At 47.3% G+C, this 22,365-nt stretch overlaps 2 protein-coding genes across 2 annotated transcripts; one reads left to right on the forward strand and one right to left on the reverse strand.

The window, feature by feature from the left end:
- Nucleotides 1-261: 261 nt before the first annotated feature.
- LOC113756624 (thymidylate kinase-like) lies at nt 262-4,047 on the reverse strand. Its single transcript, XM_027300255.1, has 6 exons — nt 3,691-4,047; nt 2,659-3,018; nt 1,777-1,888; nt 1,644-1,703; nt 835-939; nt 262-487 (listed from the first exon to the last, which is right to left on the reverse strand). Exons 1-6 carry the CDS (start codon nt 3,717-3,719, stop codon nt 371-373), a joined length of 783 nt encoding a protein of 260 aa, XP_027156056.1. The 5' UTR covers nt 3,720-4,047; the 3' UTR covers nt 262-370.
- An 8,677-nt stretch (nt 4,048-12,724) lies between these two features.
- On the forward strand, nt 12,725-14,152 carry LOC113756621. The gene has a single exon (XM_027300253.1). The coding sequence runs from the start codon at nt 12,725-12,727 to the stop codon at nt 14,150-14,152; it is 1,428 nt and encodes a 475-aa protein (XP_027156054.1).
- Nucleotides 14,153-22,365: the final 8,213 nt, after the last annotated feature.

The raw sequence follows: 22,365 nt of genomic DNA on the forward strand, positions 1-22,365 counted from the left end.
AGATGAGACCCCATCAATTCGATTCGTTGGCTCTACCAAGTCAATATAAGATTTTATATCTTCACAGAGCAATTCACACGTTCCTGGAGTTATATGTTTAGGTGGAGTATTATTTGAAATAATTACTATAAAACTTTTTGTGATGTGATGTATATAAGATAAAAAAAATGAATTGAAAAATATATTTATGATACAAGTAAAATATTATATAAAATAATTCAGCTATCCAAACACACTGAATCAGAAGACTCCGAATCAGAAGGCATGAACAATATTACGTGAAATAAAAAGGTGGATTCCAACAATCTTTTCACACTTTGACCCACAAATTTTACCGTTCCAAACAACCAGAGGACATGAACACGTGCAATTAAGAAGACCAGAGCTCCGAGAGAGATTTGCCTTCTTGGCATGTACTGATGCAATCGACCGCCATTTCTCTTAGCTGTGCCTCAATAACTCCGATAGGCAGGGTGGCATCAATAACCTACGAATAACAAAAGAAATAAGATCATCGCCAATATGGAGAATGCTCCAGCCCCATAACTTGTAAGCCCAGAACATCTGTTTAATGGCCTCAACATGACAAAATGGATAGGACACCTAATTCACAGCATATAAACTTTTACACAAACATAGCATCATCCATATGACAATCAGCATTTCTTGAAAATTGTGGATACGCACAGAAGGCAAAGGCCTTGAGGTAATCGCCCATTAACGGCACCAAAATAACTTGTAGACTCTATAAAACCTGGAGTTCCTCACATAACACAAAGATCATTTCTGCATCGAGAAAAAAGAATGAAACGACTGGAGCTTTATATCTATTACCTTCCAAGATGCATCAGAAAGTGCCCGGTAAGATTGTGCAACTTTCCTTTGAAATTCAAGCTGCTCATATCTCTCCCCTCCGTAACCTCCTCTTTCAGCAGCTTTCTGTTATTTCCCAAAACGATCAATCAACTTAGCGTGGCATACATAAATGACAGGTGTGCTGCTTTTCGTATGGGTACACCAGAATATAAAGGAAACGACAACCAGTCCTTTAAATCCATGGAATCCAATTGAACATGGATAAAGCACCACCAGGTGAGTGCATTTTTTCAATGAAGTACACATTGAAGAGTTTAGATATTTTCATATTAAACACTGTTACCAATTCTAACAAACAAATGTGGTGTTAGGCAAGCACCATCTACACCACTCAGAATGCAGCTAAAAAAAAAAAAAACATAATGAGAGTAATTAATGTACGCCCATCCCAAGTGAATGTCGTCATTTAATCCTCAAGTCAACAGCACTTTTTTATGCTAATCATTTAAAGCATTTAATTTTACATAGTATAAACATATTACTTATTTTCATACAAAAGTTTCCACCAAAAACCAAAGATGAAAGATAAACATGAATAAGAGGTCCGATTGCTATAAAAAGTCGCACTTGGACACACAGTTCGGATGGAGAACAAAGTACATCCCTCATTGAGAAATAAGGTACTCAAATCAGTCTTTCTCCTCATTCATCTAACAAAAGATTTGCCAGAATAACAGCATATCTACTACAAATATGCCGACTTCTGTAAGAGATCAAGCACAACACATAACTCTTATTCTGGATCAAGTGATTTCATTAAGGATTACCTCTGGTGATATGTCAAGGTAAACCACCAAATCTGGAGCCCACAACCCCAACTCTGGAGCCTGCAGAAGAAGTGGAGCATTACGACTAAGTAATCCAAAGTTAGATGCCAGAGCAAACTAGAAGTGTCTTTACCTTGCACCATTCAATATCAAGTCCCTTGGCAGAAGAGAAAGCTACCCCAGAATAGGCATACCGGTCAACGATGAGAGTGGTTCCGCTCTTCAGCTTAGCTTCCATTAATGATCTGCAACAAATCATCCAATAACTGAGTACAAATACTTCACTTAAAATTCACTTTGTATGCAAACAGTATCTGCACAGTCACACATAGACCGTTTCAACCAGACTCAGCTATAGTTGTAAGAGCCAGTTGCACCGGCCGAAAAATAACTAAAGTGACTGTTACAACCAAGCCCTTAATTTCAGGTAAGTGCAAGACTAATGTAAGACTTTTCACCGAGCTCAGTTTGTGATACTGCATCCCAGCCTGATTAGGTAATTGTTTTTCTCGCCTATCTTACCAGCTGATTTCTACAGTTTCCTCAAATTGGTTTAAATCACAATTCAGAAGTTTCAACCCTCCTTTTAGCAACAGAGACACCAATCTGCAGACCTGATACTCACTCTATAGAACAGCAATCCATGTTTCACCACAAAAAGACATCAAATCATTATCCAATCGGTCTAACACCAACTACATCCAAAAACCCAGAATGCACTTCTGTAACTTGTTACTGCAAACTCTTTTGCAGGTTCACTATTTTATATGCTACTTACATGACCAGTTTTGAGTCACTTCTAAAATCAAGACAACAGAAGCATGCAATTAACCTAGATAGGACTATTTATACTGCACGACGCAAGAAGACTACTAAAGATGGGATTGCAATTTCCGGTGAACGTAACATTAATAATTTTGATCTATTGACCCGTGTAATTACATGTCAACTAGTAACCTCATATGTCTCCAACACAGAATTACAGAAATAGAAGCAACCAGAAGGGGACAGCAACCTTTTCTCCCACCGATTTGCACTGAAGAGTAAATGAATGGCATGATCATCCAACTGTGATTGGTTGGAAAGATAAGATGAAATCATCTGGCCAACACCGGTATCTCTATCAGGAAATCTCCAAGATTCAACTGAATGTCCCAGTCTCTCCAAGGATGAAAGAAGTCTGCTACATTGCGACGTCTTTCCACATCTGTCCAGACCTTCAAAGACGATTAAAGCTCCTCTTGGATCCCACTTCGAACTAATGCACTGATTATTGTCCATGCAGATTTTTGTAAACAAATGCTTCGACGGGGACTTCCAATTGAAACGAGAGTTCAATGACTTGCAAGGCCCTAGCCTTCCAATATATCGAAATCTAAACATAATAAACAAAGACAAATTTTGTTGGAAGAAGAAGAGAAAGCAAAAATGAGAGCTCGGACCCGAAAATGCGGAGAGAACCACAATGACAAAAATGGCATTTCCTCAAACAACTAAAAGCATATTATGGAAAGGAATCAAATCGTTGGCTGAAAAACCAAGGAGAACCTATATGACGACTGTTGGCTAGTTTCTTCTGTTTTTGTTTTTGTTTTTTATTTTCGTTTTCATGATGTACCAAGTTAAATTAAGCCGCATTTTTTACAAGCACACTAAGGCATAGGTAAGCAGGCTGGGGGAACCTCCCGTCCAGTCAAAATTGAAACTAAAGGTACAGCTTTTGGGAGATAAAAGAGCATAACAGACGCTCATCAAGATACATCTGATTGCGGCTAAGGAAAAGAAACTGAGCTGTCGCCATTCAAAATTTGCAAATTTCTGGGCTTTTCCCTTGACGGGATACTAGTTTCATGGATTCAATTTCACATTTTGTAATAAAACCAACGAACCTACTGTTGTGCCCAACGAATTGCGAAGACATGTTTTTTACTTCGTTGATGCACAAAAAGAAATCCAACAGCGAGCAGAGAAAGTCAGAATACTACTGTAAATTTAGAAACATCAACAGACAGAACAAGTGAAAGTGGTTGAGTAGAGCCCAACTTACAGAGACTCACTAAGCCAAGTAGCAGGCATATGTCATACGTATTTGGGAGCCCTTGCACCATTCATGCTAGCAATAGACTCGACTGATTTCCCAGATCCCAGATCCAACGACCTATAGTAATTACGCAACCCAAAAATAAAATAGCAGAGATCAATTTCGCTGGGGCTCTCGACACTAAAAATGGCGGAAATGAATATCGAATTTTGTGGGAATTTGACGGGCGGGAGAGACTTGGGAGTTGGGAGTCGAAGGTTAGAGCTACTCTTGAGAAGCCATGACCATCCTCTAAGCTTTGATGGAGCGGAGCACCAGGATGTGCAAGAGCTCGAAGGAGGGAACGCTGAAAAAAAAAAAAAGGAGAAATTTTATTTATCATTTTCCCCCTGCAGAGGTCCCATCCTGGGCCCGTACACGTGTCAGCCCAAGGGCAATCCGAGCCGGGCTCGCGCCTTGGGCCCACTGGGAACCAGTCCAAGAGGGCTCGGCCATTAGGGCTCCGGGATGCTCCCAAGAGCTGCCCCGCAGAGGGCGGGGAGGATCCCCCAGGCACGGGATTGGAGAGCTATTCAGGGCAATCCGCGAAACGTACGGAGTCGGACTCCTAAGCGGTATAAATGGTAGCACATACCACTGTGCAAGGTCGCTCACTATTAGCAGATTGCTCGTACATACATTATCAAGAACCGCCTCCGTCCGCCGGCCAGGAACTAACTTGACCGTCGGAGTTCCCTTGGGGGCCACCTCAGGGCCCCCCTTGTAAGTTCACTCCTTTCTGTTTTGCAGGCTTGGGGCGAGTTCTTCCATCAACACGCCGAGCTCATCAGGTCAGCTCGGTCAGGGGAAGTTCCGTGCTTCTTCAGTTGGCGCCGTCTGTGGGAACCGAAAGGTAATTGTTAGTGTTGATGGCGAGGACACGGTCCAAGCGAACAGTTGAAAGCACCGGAGCCGGGGCCGGGGAGGGGTCTCGTCGAGAGGAGAACGAAGCGGCCGGGGGCGCTGGGGGCTCGGCCCTCTCAGGAGACCGGAGACGGCAGATGCTCCAGTTCGTGACAGAGAATCTCCCCATGCTGGAGGATATAATCCGGCAGGCAAAAGGAGGAGAGGAGGCGGGGGGCGCACCAACTTCCAAAGCCCAGGAGAAGGAGAAGGAGAAGGAGTCGATCCCCGACCCTTCGGAGGATGGGTCACAGGACCAGCCCCCTAGGAGGAAACGACCGCGGACTCCCCCTCGTCACCGAGCTTCGGTGGTCGGGGATAGCGAGAGGTACTCCCACGACCGGTCCGTGGGGAGCCGACCAAGGGATCCCTCCCCACGAAAACCTACGCGAAATGGGCTCGCACGCTCCCCCGCCCGATCTGTTAGGAGCCGCCCGCGCGACCCACCCCAGTGGCAGCCCGTCCGGGATGAGCTCGAGCAGATCCTGCGACCACAACCGTACGGGGACAGCTACGCAGCCTCGCCCTTCACCCAGGAGATCGAGGACTACCCGCTACCCCGGAGGTTTAAAATCCCGAACATCGAGCTGTACGATGGTTCGACCGACCCGGAAGACCACCTCTCGGTCTTCCTGACGCACATGCGTCTGCAAAACGCCGCGGATGCCCTCCGCTGCAAGACCTTCCCCATGTTTCTCAAGGGTAAGGCGCGGCTCTGGTTTCAGGGCCTGGCACCGGGGTCTATTCAGAGTTTCACCGAGCTGGCTAGACAGTTTGCCGCCCAGTTCGTTTCCTCGAAGACCTACTCGAAGAACGCGGCCCACCTGATGGCCGTTAAGCAGAAGCCGGATGAGTCCCTGAAGAACTTCATGACGCGCTTCAACACAGAGAGCCTGCAGATCAGGGATAAGGACGAAAAGGTGGTCATGGCCGCCTTCATGAACGGGTTGAGGGTAGAGGATCTCTACTACAAGCTTGTCGAACAACCTCCCAAGAACCTGGGAGAGCTCTTGACCCGGGCTCACGCCGCCGCCAATGCAGAGGAGGCCGGCCGCCTGAAACGGGAATCAGATCGGGAGTTCGGGGACAGGAAAGGACGGGCAAACCCTCCTGAATCCAAGGACGGCCAAGTCAAGAAGAACGTCTTCGACCGTCTCTCCAAGGATAGGGCACCAGCTCCGCCGCCCCTCCCAGAGAAGACCTACACCCCTCTGACACGGCCCAGAGCCCAGATCTTGGCCGTTATGGAGGCGGAGGGGCTGGGAGATCGGCCGACCAAGATGGGGACGCCCCGGAACAAAAGAAACCAGGATCGGTACTGCGCCTTCCACCGCGACGTCGGGCACGACACGGAGGGGTGCTGGGCCCTGCGCAAGGAGATCGAGGACCTGATCCAGCGCGGTTTTCTAGGGGGGTTCGTGCGCCGACCAGGTCAGGGGCTTGGACGCAACCACTACGGAGATAGGCACGAGGGACGGAGGCGCGACCGCCCGGAGCGGCGCGACGCCCCTCGGGACTGCTCTCCCGACCGGGACACCCAGAACCTGGCAGGGGTGATAAACACCATCGCCGGAGGCCCCACGGGGGGGGACAGTCATGCGGCTCGGAAGAACAAGCGACCTCCCCCCGAGGGGGACGACTCCTTGAAGCGCTTGCGCATGGACGAGGAAATTACCTTTGGACCCAGGGATGCAGTCCCCCTGGCCGCAGGGAACCACGAAGCCATCGTGATAGACATCGTCACCAACAACTTCCGGGTGAGGAAGGTGTACGTCGACCAGGGTAGCGCGGTTGACATTATGTTCTATAGGGTGTTCAAGGAGCTCGGACTAAGGGACGACCAGCTGACCCCGGTCCGGACGCCTCTGGTGGGCTTCACCGGACCACCCATCAGCTCGGAGGGATGATCACCCTGATGGTCACAGTAGGACAGGCCCCCAGGTGCCGGACCATCCTCGTTGATTTCGTGGTGGTCAAGCAGTCGTCCCCGTACAATGTGTTCTTGGGGAGACCCGCTTTGAACGCCCTCCGGGCTATCTCCTCTACTTTCCACCTCAGCATCAAGTTCCCCACCCCTGGGGGAATAGCCGAGGTGCGGGGCGACCCAGCGGTAGCCAGGGCATGTTACCTGGCCACGCTTCGGGGGCAGGAGAAGGTGGTCGCCCAGACAACCTGTTTGGAACCCTACATCCCAGGGGATGAGGCCCAGCAGCTGGGTACCCAAGATGAGGTGGAGGAGTTCCCCTTAAGGGAGGATCGGCCCGATCAGGTTCTCCGCATTGGAGCCCTGTTACCCGCCAAGGAGAAGGAGGGTTTGAAAGCTCTATTGAGGGAATACTCCCAGGTCTTCGCCTGGTCGGTGGACGACATGCCTGGGATTCCAACGGATCTGGCAGTCCACCACCTTGGCGTGGATCCTCACTTCAAGCCGGTAAAGCAGAAGAAAAGGAGCTTCGCTCCCGAGAGGAATGAGGTGATCAAGGCAGAGGTCGGCAAGTTACTGGAGTCGAGGATCATCATGGAGGTCCACTACCCGACCTGGTTGGCCAATCCTGTCCTAGTCAAAAAGGAGGATCAGACCTGGAGGATGTGCGTGGACTTCACGGACCTTAACAAGGCCTGCCCAAAGGACTGCTTTCCCCTGCCAAGGATCGACAGGTTAGTAGATTCTACCGTGGGTTTTGACGTTTTGTGCTTTCTGGATGCCTTTAAGGGATATCACCAGATAGAAATTGATGTGAATCCCCGATCTAGACAATCAAAACACCATGGCTTAGGCAGCGGAAATTTGACCCAACTAATCCCTAGAAGTCACGAACAATTTTGATATTATCTCAACCCGTAACTACTCGAATTAACGAACCAAATTGGAGGTAGTAGAACGCCACAATCAAGGAGACTACTTGATTGATAAGTTCGATGAACAACTTGAGAATGATTCTCAAGTATTCAAAGGAAATTCTCTTGAGGCAAGAGAGAGTGAAAAACTCACATATATTTTATAAAATCTGAATTGTTCTTTAATGAATGAAAACCTAGGCTATATATAGCCTTACAGGACTCAAACCCTAGAATGTCCAATGGACGACCTTGCCCTTCATTAAGGGTGAAAATATCTAACAACTAATTAACTAAAATTAAGACTCTAAATTCGGCCAAAGTGAAGGGAAAATTGACCGAAATTATTAATGCTAACAAACAACTAATAATGGTAATAAAAACCCTAATTAGCAAGCTAGTACTCCGCGAACTAGTCTTCACTTGAATCTTCCAATCTGGAATGGGCCTTGGTCTTTATATTCTCATCATTCCCCTCCTCTTAAAGGTGATTTGTCCCCAAATCATGACTCTTCTTACAAAACAAAAGTGATGAGAGCATGTGTATAGTCACCAAGCAGCCTGCATGTCGCCTTCTCAAGCGAAGAAAGATCAGGACACCCTTGTGGGACACCAGGAAAACTCGTGGTGGTGGTAGATACATGTTACGGACAACAAGAGTTCCATGATAATGGGCACACAAGTGATGTCTCAAGCCTATGGGTGGACCGTGAGCGGACGCCCGGTGAACCAAGGTTTGGTTGGGCTGCGCGTTGTACGCATCAAGACGTGCAAAAATGGCATCAAAGGCCAATGTAACCCGACTAGTGCTGGTTGGAATTACTGGACCAGCACTCCTTGCACAGATCTCGATGGTTGCGGGTATTGCACACTGCAAGAGGAAGGATATCTGACCACGTACAACCTGCACAAATGAAAACACGTTAAACACCACAAAGGTGGAACGATCCAACTCCCAGTGCCTGATGTTGTCCTCCGGTTTAGCGAGCATGATCAATGTTCGCCCTTTCCTTTCCTTGCCTTCTAATCGATCCAACTCCCATTCCCTCTGTAAAACATTTTGGTCCTCTCGAACTTGTGTAGGTGAGAGTGGAACAAGTATGACCCTTGTCCCTTTATGCATGAACGAGTATTTGTTGGAATGACCTTCATAAGTAACCTCGCGATCAAATTGCCAAGGTCTTCCAAGAATAAGATGGGCAGCTTGCATAGGAACCACGTCACACACCAACTCATCCTCATATCTCCCAATGTTAAACTTCACAGAAACCTGCTTGGACACTCGCACTTCGCCGCAATCACTAAACCATTGAAGCTTATATGGTGTAGGGTGATCTTGGACAGGTAAGTGTAACTTCTTGACAAATAAGGCACTGGCGACATTGGTACAACTTCCCCCGTCGATAATCAAGCTACACACTTTCCCGTTAACTAGACATCGGGTGTAGAAGATGTTGGTACGCTGCTCTTCTTCATTTGTGCGTTGAGCACTCAATGCCAACCTTGTGACAAGGCCTAGTCCAACTGGTTGGTCAGGGGCAATTATCTCTTCTTCCTCAACCAATGGTGGCATGCCTTCATACTCATCCTCCTCATCCGTTAGCACTTCACCACTTGGAAGCATGAGCATGGCCCTTCGGTTTGGGCATTGGGACGCGATGTGACCAAAACCTTGACACTTAAAGCACTTAGTGTCACGGTTTCTAGGTTTAGATGCCCCTAGATCTGCCTTAAATTCGGCCCTTTGGATCGGTTTTGAAGATGACGAACCAGCCACCCATGCTCCATTCGAAACCCCACTTGCCCTGGCTGACTTTTATTCGCTCGTGTGGGTAACCTCGCCTTTATACGGTGGAGGTCTCCAATTTCCAGATTGGACGCTGGAGCTTTGGTGAGGAATACCCCTCCTCTTGAGCCTCCTTTCCACCTTGACGGCTTTGTCCAATAATTCATCCATGTCAAGATAATGTTGGAGCTCCACAACATCTGCAATTTCAGCGTGTAGTCCTCTCAAGAAACGTACCATGGTTGCTTCTATATCCTCCCGAACATCAGCCCGTAGCATGGCCATCTCCATCTCCTTGAAGTAATCCTCAACTGTCAAACTTCCTTGGGTGAGAGTTTGCAATTTATGGTGCAAATCCCTGTGGTAATACGCTGGTATGAAGCGCTTCCTCATGATCCTTTTGAGTTCTTCCCATGTTCGGATAATTGGCTCTTCCTCCCTTCTTTGTTTGATGCGAAGTTGATCCCACCAAATAGAGGCATAATCCGTAAATTCAAGGGCTGCCAACTTCACCTTTTGAGACTCCGTGTAATGGTTACAATCGAAAATCATTTCAATCCTCCTCTCCCAATCTAGGTATGCTTCGGGATCCGACTTGCCTTGGAAGGAAGGGATTTTAAGTTTAATCCCTTTTATTTCATCCTCCACAGGTCTAGTATCTCTCCTCGGTTTCCTTGGCTCATAGTCAAATTCACACTCAGAGTTAGAGTCATGAAGTTCAAGTGCAGGTCTATCACGGCTCCTTGGGTTTTGGTGACTTCGTCTAGAGCTACTTTGGAACTCCTCCAACCTGCCAAGTCGTTCATTCATGGCCTCAAATTTTTGATCCATAAGGCGCCCCAATTCTCCTTTCAAACTTTCTGCCAAACGTGAGAAGTCGAAGGCCGACGTACTTTCTCCTTCGTTCGACATATTCAACTGCAAGAAACGGTTAGCGAAAAAAATAGAAAAGGTACCTCACTTCACTCCCTCACGTGTTTCGCTCACCCTCGTGTATCACTCAAGTGTATCAACCGCTCTAATAATCTCACAAAGCTCTTCCCAAGTCACTCAAGTACTCCTCTTGAAGAAATAAAAATTTCCCCAATGTGTTCGCTCAAACCTTCACCAAGAATCAGAAACAATACTCTAAAACACACCAACAAATACCAGAATTAATTTCCGGAAAACAACGACAGAATTTATGGAAGTATGGACTTGACAATAGACGCAATGTAGAAGACTACACCAATTTGATGACTGGACTGATTTTTTTTTGTTTTTGGCCGCAACACAATTTTTTTTTTTTTTACTTGATAATTGAAAACTTGAAGATGCGGCAATTAAAGAGAGTATCAACTAGACAGAAACAATACTGTATTCAGCAGCAACTAGACAATAACAGACAGCAAGGAACAAGGAAAACTAATGACAGGAACCTTTTTTTTTTTTATTAAAACAACAAGGTGAAATAATGGTCAGCTAGAGTGTTCTTCGCTTGTGACTTGGCTGGCCGCCTTTTAAGTTGTGTATGGCCGACCAAAGCAGGCAACCAAATTTCATGCAACACAACTTCAGCTAAGGGAAATATTTATGTATGGCCGACAAAAACAAGTAATCAGATTTCATGCAACTCAGGTTTCACTTGTCAAAGGGCCACTCGGATTTCATGCAAATCAGTTTTCATGCACTACTAATTTACACCAAATACCCTGTGGAATTGTTTCCAAACTCACGACTACCAGATGGTTTCGCTTCCCTAATCAAGGGTGAACCCCCAAACAGCCCACGGCTCACGGGATGGCAAGGAAAAACAAATTCTGGACAGCCCACAATGGAGACAAAGGAAACAACTCAAGTTTCTTGCACGACAAAGGAGACCAATCAGATTTCATGCAATTGCCGTTTACACCACTACCAATTTGTATTATGGCCGACCAAGAAAGGAAACAAAAAAAAACAATCAGATTCAGCAAATCAGATTCAGCTAAGGAATTCGGCTCTTGATTCGGCCAAGGGAAATCCAAACAGGCCACACACTTGCCAATTTTCTCCTCACAGCCCACAAAGCTCACAAATTATGAGTAGATAATTTCGGACAAGCAGCCGCTTCCCTCTCTCTCTCCTTTTTTTTTCGTTTCAAGACGCCTCTAGAACAACCCTAATGACTCCCACGGACAACCCTCCAGTTGTGGCAGCCGCACACAAACACAACACGCACGATGGCAGATTCGACTCAAGACAACAAAAGAGAGACGCAAAACAGAAATTTTCACGTAAGGCCAGGAGGAAACAATTGCGGACTGACCTTAAACAGATTGTAGCCGCTTTCGGACAGAAAATTTGTCTCTCAACCACGACAAGCTACATCAAACTTGTGCGGACAGATTAGAGACACTTGAACAGATTTTTTTTTTTTTTTGGAATGAAGGCTCAAACGGACAGACCTGGACACGACTTCAACAACAAGGTGAGAAGCAAGTGCAGACAGAATTTAGTTCAACAACTCCACGACCAGAAATTTAACAATGACCAGAAAAAATTTTTTTTTGACACACGAGATCAGATTTAATAACAAACGAATATGACTCGAAACAAAGCGGAAAGGAAGGATATAACCTGATGGTTGTCGACTAGCTCTGATTACCAATTGATGTGAATCCCCGATCTAGACAACCAAAACACCATGGCTTAGGCAGCGGAAATTTGACCCAACTAATCCCTAGAAGTCACGAACAATTTTGATAGTATCTCAACCCGTAACTACTCGAATTAACGAACCAAATTGGAGGTAGTAGAACGCCACAATCAAGGAGACTACTTGATTGATAAGTTCGATGAACAACTTGAGAATGATTCTCAAGTATTCAAAGGAAATTCTCTTGAGGCAAGAGAGAGTGAAAAACTCACATATATTTTATAAAATCTGAATTGTTCTTTAATGAATGAAAACCTAGGCTATATATAGCCTTACAGGACTCAAACCCTAGAATGTCCAATGGACGACCTTGCCCTTCATTAAGGGTGAAAATATCTAACAACTAATTAACTAAAATTAAGACTCTAAATTCGGCCAAAGTGAAGGGAAAATTGACCGAAATTATTAATGCTAACAAACAACTAATAATGGTAATAAAAACCCTAATTAGCAAGCTAGTACTCCGCGAACTAGTCTTCACTTGAATCTTCCAATCTGGAATGGGCCTTGGTCTTTATATTCTCATCAGAAATGGCTGAGGAAGATCGAGATAAGACCTCCTTCATCACCGAGGAGGGGACCTACTGTTACAGAACCATGCCATTCGGCTTGAAGAACGCGGGGGCTACCTACCAGCGCCTGGTCAACAAGCTGTTACCTTTGGGGTCCGATCGGGGAGGTTTCTCGGGTTCCTGGTTTCCCGAGATGGAATCCGAGCCAACCCGGATAAACTCCAGGCCATTATGGACACGGCCCCTCCAAGGAACGTGAAGGAGGTCCAACGACTCACAGGGAGGATGGCTGCCCTGAGCAGGTTCCTCTCGCGTTCCGCGGTGCGGGGGCTCCCCTTTTTCCGGGTCTTGAAAGCGCCAAAGGACTTTCACTGGACTAAGGAATGCCAGAAAGCTTTCGACGAACTGAAGGCCTATCTGGCCGAGCTGCCCGCTCTAACCGCCCCTGAGCTGGGGGAGACACTATTCCTATACCTGTCCACTTGCAACGAGGCCGTCAGTGCGGTATTGGTACGGGAGGAAGCGGGGACTCAGAGACCGGTGTACTACGTCAGCCGAGCATTACAAGGGCCAGAGACGCGATACAGCCCGGTCGAGAAGCTGGTTCTGGCCTTAGTGCACGCTGCTCGCAAGCTCCGGCCTTACTTCCAAGCTCACAGCATCGCAGTCTTGACCAACCAGCCCTTGCGCCAGATACTCACTAAGCCCGAGGTCTCGGGCAGGATGACCAAATGGGCCGTCGAGCTGGCCGAACACGACCTCAGTTATCGGCCCCGTACCGCGATTAAGGCTCAGGCCTTGGCGGACTTCCTGGCCGAAGGAGCTAGCCTGACCCCGGCGGAACTAGTCCCAACACCCCCGGACACCCCGACAGTGGAGCCGTGGGTGCTGTTCGTGGACGGCGCCTCGAGCAAGGAGGGCAGCGGGGCTGGCCTGCTGCTCACCTCGCCCACAGGGGAAGAACTGACTTATGCGCTCAGGTTTGATTTCCCCGCGTCCAACAATGAGGTGGAGTACGAGGCCCTGTTGACGGGATTGCGGATAGCCCACCAGATGGGCATTACCGCGATCCGGGTTCGAAGCGACTCTCAGCTCGTCGTCCTCCAAATCCGTGGGGAGTATGAGGCCAAGGACGAGGTAATGAAGAAATACCTGGCCAAGGTACGAGAGGCGGTGGCCCTGTTCGATGCTTTTGAGATCGAGCGGGTGCCAAGGTCCCAAAATAAGCGCGCGGACGCCTTGTCCAAGCTGGCGTCCTCCTCGTTCGCCCACCTAAGCAAGGAGGTCTTGGTGGAGGTGGTGAAGCAGAAGAGTATCGACCAGGTCCAGGTCCTGGCGGTGGATAGCTCGGCCACTTGGATGGCTCCCCTCGTTGACTTCCTCAGCTCGGGTACCCTCCCTGAGAACAAAACTGAGGCTCGACAAATCCAACTCCGAGCTGCCAAATACGCCTACGCCGGGGGAACCCTCTACAGGAGGTCGTACTTGTCCCCCTGGATAAAGTGCTTGACTCCCGAGGAAGGAGACTACGTCCTGCGTGAAGCTCATGAAGGTATATGTGCGGCACATGTGGGGTCCCGGGTGCTGGCCAAAAAGTGCCTCCTCCTGGGCTATTATTGGCCCTCCGTCTTCCGTGACGCCGCAGAGCTGGTACAGAGATGCCGAGCCTGCCAGGTCACGCTTCATTACGTCACCAGCCAGCTCGGGAAATGATCCCCATTCACAGTCCCTGGCCTTTCGCCCAATGGGGAATAGACCTCTTGGGACCATTCCCCCGAGCTCCAGGAAGGTATGAGCACCTCGTGGTGGCTATTGACTACTTCACCAAGTGGATAGAGGCAGAGCCCCTAGTTTCCATCTCGGGAAAGGCGATCCAGAAATTCTTTTGGAGGAACGTTGTCTGCCGTTTCGGCATCCCGCACGTCTTGATATCCGACAACGGCCGCCAGTTCGCTGAGAACCCCTTCCGGAGCTGGTGCGTCGGGCTCGGGATCAACCAACACTTCACGTCAGTTGGTCACCCCCAGGCCAATGGTCAGGTGGAGAACGCTAACCGAACCATTCTGCAGGGATTGAAGACCAGGTTGGCGTCCGCCCAGTCGAGCTGGCTGGACGAGCTCCCCAGTGTCCTCTGGGCTTACCGCACTACGCCCAGGACGGCCACCCATGAGACCCCGTTTTCTTTAACTTACGGAGTAGAGGCAGTGGTGCCCGCGGAGGTCGGTCTCCCTTCGCCCAGAACACAGAACTTCGTGGCAACGTCCAATGAGGAAGAGCTCCGGTACAACTTGGACATGCTCGAGGTTAAGCGTGAGGAAGCGGCGGTTCGCATGGCTAAGTATAAAGGCCAGCTCGCTCGTTATCACAATGCCAAAGTAAGGACTACCCAATACCAGCCCGGGGACCTTGTCCTAAGGAAGAATTCGGTCAGCCGAGCTCACAGCTCCAACAAACTCGACCCAAACTGGGAGGGCCCCTACAAGGTCCTTGGGGTGGGCCGAGCAGGTTACTGCAAACTCGCCAACATGAACGGATCTGAGGTACCCCGCACTTGGCACTTTTCCAACCTGCGACTGTTTGTAGCATAGGTTAGACCAGGGTGGACGGTCGTTTGTTCTGCGGAATTCGAATTTCAGTTTTGATTCAATAAAGGCTTGACTTTCAAGTTTCTTGTTTCATTTGTACTTCTTTGCCTTCTGAGCTTTGATTTCGCACTAGAACACTTAGCGTCCCTATCTAAATGTCCTAGTGGGGGGCTAGGGGAATAGTAGTGGGTGTTTTGTGTCCTGGAAGGTTTGACGCTCGACCCAGGAGGTCGGCACAGTCTTAAGCGTGTTCGACCCAGGAGGTCGGCGCGATGAGGATTTTGGAGGGTCTGATGCTCGACCCAGAAGGCCGGCACAACTTTAACGTGTTCGGCTTGAGGGGTGGGGTCATAAGTCAGGCGCAAAAAGATTCGCAAGAAGACTCGCTTCGAATTTCGTATATATATTTAAGGCCTATCTATTACAAAAGGTGTGATATCGGCCTATCTATTACACTGCCTACTGAAGAAAAGGGAAACTTGGCCGCCTAGGCTACCGGCTCCTTCCCCGGAGCTCGGCCCGGGTCCCCGTCCTCCTCTAGGGGCAGCTCCTCAAGGTCGGCCCCAACGTCCTTCCGGCGCACCAGCTCTTTCAGGGCGTGTCCCTTGCAATACCCGTCGAAGAGCCAGTCCACCTTCTCCTCGGCCTTGGGGTCGTACTCCTTGAAGGCGGCCAGGTCGAAGCCAGGCAGGCCGAGCTCCTTGACCCTGCTCAGGGCGCGCGCGAAAGCCAACTTGGGCGACGGGCCCGTTGAGGAGCGCTACGTCCTGGATGAACTGGTCAGAGGAGATGAACTCCCGGACGGCCTTCTTGCGCTCCCTGCCGACGGTGCCCGAGAGCTCGATGGCGTGGTCTTCTCTCAGCTTGGCCACGCCGGCCTTCTCCTGGTCGAGTTCTGACCTTGTGGAGGCGAGCTGGACTTGGGCCGTTTCCAGTTCCTTCTCGGCCTTGCCCAGCTTGGCCGCAAGGGAGTCCGCCTCCTTGAGCTTGGCCTTGAGGGAGTCCGCCTCCTTGAGGGCCTGAGTGAGCCTCTGCTCCGCCTCCCTTTTCTGTTTCTGCAGTTTCTCCAAATCGGGAGATAGCTCGGAGAAGCGAGACAGCAAGGCGGCTCCAGCAGCGTGGGCCTGAAGAAAGGAAGGAGTTAGTCTGAGGTGCGGCCGAGTGAGGGGTCAAAAGCAAGGACGGCTCTGAGGTCGGAAAACTTACCTGGGCCTGGGAGGTGCAGTACACCTCCTGGAGCTCGGAGGGGGAGGCTAGCTCCATCCACCTCCTGTCCCGGGGGAGGACCGAGCCCGTCACCCACTGGCGAGCCACCTCGGGGAATTGGGCTCGGTCGTTGATGGAGAGCTCCCAGGACGGGCAGAAACGGCGGGGGTCGTGCATAGTGGGGGCCTGACCCGGCTTCAGGGGAGCCACTTGGCGGAAGTGCCACGAGCTCGGGGGGGGCCTGCAGGGCGTGCTCCTCGGCGGAGCCGACGCCCAAATGGACTGGACCCCCCGAGGACATCCGGAGGGGAGGAGGCTGGACCGGAACCAGCGCGAGCTTCTTCCCGGGCTGGGAGGGCTCGTCGGCTCGGCCCCTCTTCTGCCCGGTCGCCTTTTTCTTGTTGTTGGCGGCCTTCTTGGAGGGGGAGGAGGTGTCTTGCGTTTGTGTTTGGGGGGCTTGGCCTCCCCCCGAGGTCGGAGGCGCCCCGGGGGCTTCCTCGGTTGCCTCTGGATGGGAAGCGGGGGTGTCCTCCTCGGCAGGCAGGCCCAGCAGCAGGGAGAGCTTCCTCACTGCAGAAAACACGGCTAAGTCAGTAAAAGGCCGGACAGCCTATAGCATTACGACATGCTGTGGATACAACAGGCAAAAAGGGCAAAGTTGGCGTTACAGGTGTCGAGGTTGGGCTCGGGGGTCACCACCTCCCCGGAGGATTCAGACAACGTCCCCATCAGCCCGGCCGCGGAGATCTGTGCTGTAGAGAACTTGGTGGCGTCAAGCTTCACCAGGGATTCCGACAGCTGGCTGAGGGTTTCATAGTCCAGGTCCTCCGGGAAGGAATCGGCTTGGACTTTTCCAACCTTCCACACGTTGGGGGGAAAATGGGTGGACTTGACAAAGAAGAAGTCCTCCTTCCAACTTTTTACGGAAGAAGGGACCCCGTGGAATAGCTCCTGGGCGCCTTTCCCTCCCCGGGTTTGGGGACCGCGGCGGGAGAAGTAGTACCACCCGGGTAGGGCGGCCTTAAATATGAAGGCAGCCCGGAAGAGGGAAAGGGAGTAGGGGATATCGCGGAGCAGGCAGTAGATCAGGAATCCAGTAATGATCCTGATAGAGGTGGGGTGGACTTGAGTGATTCTGAGCCCCCAGTAGCTCAGAATCTCGGTTAGAGCTGAAGGAATGGGGAGACGAAGCCCTGCGATGAGCTGCTCCCTGTAGATGGCAACAAAGCCGGAGGGAGGTCTGCAGGCCCGATCGCCGGGCCCGGCCGCCCTCGGCTCGTAGGCCGGAGGGATGGAATAAGACTTGGCCAGCTCGGCCACAGCCTGGGGCGATAGGGTGGCCTCCTGCAGGTCAGGATGCCCGTAGGAGAACTCGGGGTCCTCCCCCTGCTCGAAAGCGGGGGTCCCCCCAGAGGAGCCCCGGTCCTCCCCAGCTCCACCTCGGGCTCCGCCGGGGGAATCGTTAGGGGACTGGGGGGGAGGGGTGGAGACTGCTTGCCGCCTGATGAGGGCGTCAAGCTCGGCCACCTCCTCCAGGAGCCGGGCAGAAGGGGAGTGGGCAGATGGGGAACTCATGATGTTGATGGGCTCGAGCAAGTCGGGAAGGGGAAAGTTAGGGTTGGAAGCAGAAGATGAAGAAGGAAGAGGAGGGGGAGATGATGAAGATGGAGATGAGGAGGAAATGAAGATCCTGGTGGCTCTACGGCGGGGGGGAGTCTGGGAGTTGGAGGAAGTCACGTCGGAGAGGTCCGACATAAAAACGCAGAGGACGGCAAAAGGAAGGAAGAAAATGCGAGAAAGGGGGGGGAAACACTTACTGATGACTGGAGTAAAGAAGGGGGGGGAGGGTCGCCGGAATCTGGGTCCTGGTTGGCCGGAAATGCACTACTGAAGTTGTAAACGCACGGGGAAAGAGAAAATGGCAAATAGAGTTTACCGGATTTTGGGCAGCCACTATTTATAGGGGACGAAATGGGGGGAAACGGTTTGCTTGAATTTGAACCACCCCATGTGAACGCACTTAATGGAGGTACGGAAACCGAAGGGACGCGACCATTGAAAGGACGCGGGCGACGCTTCCCAATGACAGCCCTGTGCTGGAGGTGACCGCGGCAGAGCAGTGTAATGATGGGCTTCCACGTGGCTAAGGGATAGACCAGGTCTGCCCAGGAGCCTGACCTAATCTAGGGGGCTAGTGCAGAGGCCCCATCCTGGGCCCGTACACGTGTCAGCCCAGGGGCAATCCGAGCTGGGCTCGCGCCTTGGGCCCACTGGGAACCAGTCCAAGAGGGCTCGGCCATTAGGGCTCCGGGATGCTCCCAAGAGCTGCCCCGCAGAGGGCGGGAGGATCCCCCCAGGCACGGGATTGGGAGCTATTCAGGGCAAGTCCCGAAACGTACGGAGGTCGGACTCCTAAGCGGGTATAAATGGTAGCACATACCAACTGTGCAAGGTACGCTCACTATTAGCAGATTGCTCGTACAATACATTATCAAGAACCGCTCCGTCCGCCGGCCAGGAACTAACTTGACCGTCGGAGCGCCCCCGGGGACAACCCTCGGGCCCCCACTGCTAGTTTACCCTTGTTTGTCTTGCAGGATTGGGACCAGCTCTTCCATCGGCACACCGAGCTCACCAGGTCAGCTCGGTCAGGGGAAGTTCCGTGCTTCTTCACCCCCCATTTTCAGGATTCCTCTTCGAATTTTCAATCAGACGCCCGACTACCCGTGTACACCAGCTCACCCCGATCACTTTTTTGATGAGTATCCGTATCCCGCATCGCACCCGTGGACAGGCAGCAAAGTTTAGGTTGAATGTTATGTTGGGCTGGCATTTAAATGATGCTTGCCAAACCGTCCATCTGCATATCTAGCCCATACAATTTGTCCGCACAACGGGTTGAAATGTAAATGAGTCGAGCCCAATTCAGTTATTCACAAGTTTATTCGACCAAAATTTCAATTTAACCTGGAGTCGAGATTTAACAACTTGAATATATTTAGGAACTCGAGTTCGATTTTTGTACTTGGGTATCCTGTATCACTCCTATACTCGGTCGAGCTCAAAATCTATTTTATCTTTTAGGAAACAAAATATGTGTGTATATCGTTGGACTTCATGATTTTTTTTTGTGTTGACTTTTTGTAAGGGTATGACAATTTTAGTCAGGTACTAAAATTTTGTACTTTTGTCCTCTCATAATTGAATCATGAGAGTATATAATGAATACCTATTTGTTATGCAACAAGTTTTGATAAATAATATATGAGTAAGCACTTCTTTTATTTTTAAGAAGAGCCATAATTACCTAAAGATTTTGTAGACAACAACTGAGTAAGAACCTTCTTCATTTTATTTCCCAATCTAATGATTCGAACCATAATATAACATCTCAATTATAGTTATAAGATAAGCATGTTGGCAATTAAACTGTACTTTAATTTTATTGCACATAAGTAAACACTCTTTCGATTAGGAGCGGGCAAAAATACTTGTCGATCCGAAAACTCGAAACATCCAATCTAATTTGATCCGAAAAATAGGATATCCGATCCGATTTTTCTTAATGAGACATATGAGGGTCGGGTACTACTAGCAAAAAAAGGATACAGATACAGATCCAAAAAAAATCGCGGATACCCGACCCACATGATATATTATATAAATATTAAAAAATTATGACTCATTTTATAATTTTATAATTTTTAACACTAAGTTTAAGTGAAGTGACTCACGGCAAGTTTTCATTTCTTTTAACCCTAATTAAAGAACAAGTTTCAATTTCTTTTTTTTTTTAAGAAAATTGCCTTATTTATTCATTCAATTGTGTTAATTTCTTTTTTGATTGCCTTTATTTCTATAGAAATTCCAGGTTTGGCAAATGAGCATGCTATTATTAATGTTGAAAATTGAAAGTTTAGAAAGTTGTTGAATGCTTGTTATCTTTGTTTTTGTCGTGTTATAGAAGGATGAACCTATAGAGTTGATGTTCACTATTTTAATTTGTATTTTTAGCTTAAGTTGTATATAAAATTATCACGAAACTTCATTTTATCTATTAGATATTATACTACTAACATGTACTAAATTTTTGAGATTGGTTTAATTATTGGATGAAATGTGTGCAAATGTTTATGTATGGATTTTGATTATAATATCTCTACCAATATTAATTAGAAAGTATATTTTTTTTAGGGGTTGGTACCATATGACCCTTTTTTTTTTCGGGGACTCATACCCGAATAACGGATACTCGAAGACATTATGAGCGAATTATTATCATAAAATGACTGATCTAGTATGTTAGGGTCGGATCAGCCAAATCATATGAGGGACGGATACTCGACCCATGCCCACATCTACTTCTGATAGTACATCTAGTCGTAAATTACAACTCTAATCTAGTTAATTTAAGTAACCTATAAATCAGAAAGCTTATCTATACAATTCATCTTAGTGTTATTACATTTTTAAGGTGGTGGGTTATCTTTTAATTTGTATCTGTCACTTAAATTGCGTGTTGTTTAGTATAAAACTATCATAAATCAGCGACAAATAGGTATCATATAAACCATTGCGTTCGAACATTCTGAGCATCTATATCTATATGTATTGCAGAAGGAGTTTTTACAGATACTCTTTCAACTAGTGGGAATACCCGTGCTATGCACGGTGCTAACATTATTGGAAAAAAAAATAAAATGGTGAACAAATAAAGGTGAAAAAATTTTACCAATAAAATTAAAATATAATATCTGTTTAACAATAGTTTGAAATATAATAGAATGTATATATCATTCAAGAACCATCTTTTTTCGGTTGTATGAGAATTTTTTTTTATCATTGTATGAGAATTGTTAACAAAAAAATACAATAGTTAATATAGAATAGCATCAATAGAATTTAATACAATTGTGTTCTAATCAAATGAAAAATACGCACCAATTGAATTGTTATTAGCACCCATAGTTAATGAAGTAATCCCTATATAAATATATTTTGGTACATGTAGTAATTGGTAATCTATAAAATAAAATAAATTGCTAATCTATAAAATTGCTAAGTTGTCTATAAATAGCATCAATAGAATGTAATACAATTGTATTGTAATCGAACAATTGTAATACAATTGTATTGTATTGTATCTATAGTTGATTTAGCAAGATAGTGCAGCCAAAAAATGTGTATGTAAGATGAGTATGACGATATAAGAAACTGTATATTTACCATGATCACGCAAAATCATTGGTGATGTGGATGCCTGGCAATCTTGAGGACAGTTAGATTTTTCATTTCTTTGATCTAGAAATAAAATATATATCAAATTAAAAATCAATAGTTTATGTATTTATTTTATGTGTAAATAGTGATACATTGTATGAGAACTGTTAACCGAAAAAATACAATTATTAATATAGAAATAGCATCAATAGAATTTAATAGAATTGCATTGTAATCAAATGAAAACAATTACAGAGAAGTGGTTACCTGAACTAAGGAATGCAGTTTTAAATGCTCAAAAGTGCCTTGACGATTGCACATATGTCAGGGGCTTGGTGAGTTTTTTGCTCCTCTTGAATCATTTTCTTTTTTCTAATTGTAATATATTACTTGCAGGTGTTAAGTAGGACTTGGCTCTAACCTTTCGTTTAAGTACTTTAAGCAATGAACTATTTATTCCATGAGTTGAATTGTGCTGTTGCTAGATAGATGAATCACGTAGTTGTAATTGTCATTGTTGATAAAGAAAAGAAAGGCTAGAATGCAATTTTGCCAAAAGGATTTCTGACGAAATTAAAAATTAATCCAATTTTAATAATGGGCGTATAGTGCCTTAGTTATTAGTAGTATCTGAATTGTTTTTCTCCAATTATAAACCATTTTTAATTATTTTTTTTAATTATCAAAAAATCTTTTTTTTATTTCATGCACGATCATTTTTGGAATAAAATTATGAAAATAACTATCGTAACACCTATTTTATGTGATAAATGTGCAATAAAAAATAATTAAAAAAATTTCAGTAATACAAACAAATAAATTTTTATAATATACAATTTATGTTAGAAATAGTAGAACCCTCAATCATGAACCTATACCATCCGCAATTATATAAGCAAGCAATACCTTTTTATC

The sequence above is a fragment of the Coffea eugenioides genome, unplaced genomic scaffold (assembly GCF_003713205.1).
Source record: "Coffea eugenioides isolate CCC68of unplaced genomic scaffold, Ceug_1.0 ScVebR1_2430;HRSCAF=3456, whole genome shotgun sequence".
Taxonomy (NCBI): Eukaryota; Viridiplantae; Streptophyta; class Magnoliopsida; order Gentianales; family Rubiaceae; genus Coffea; species Coffea eugenioides.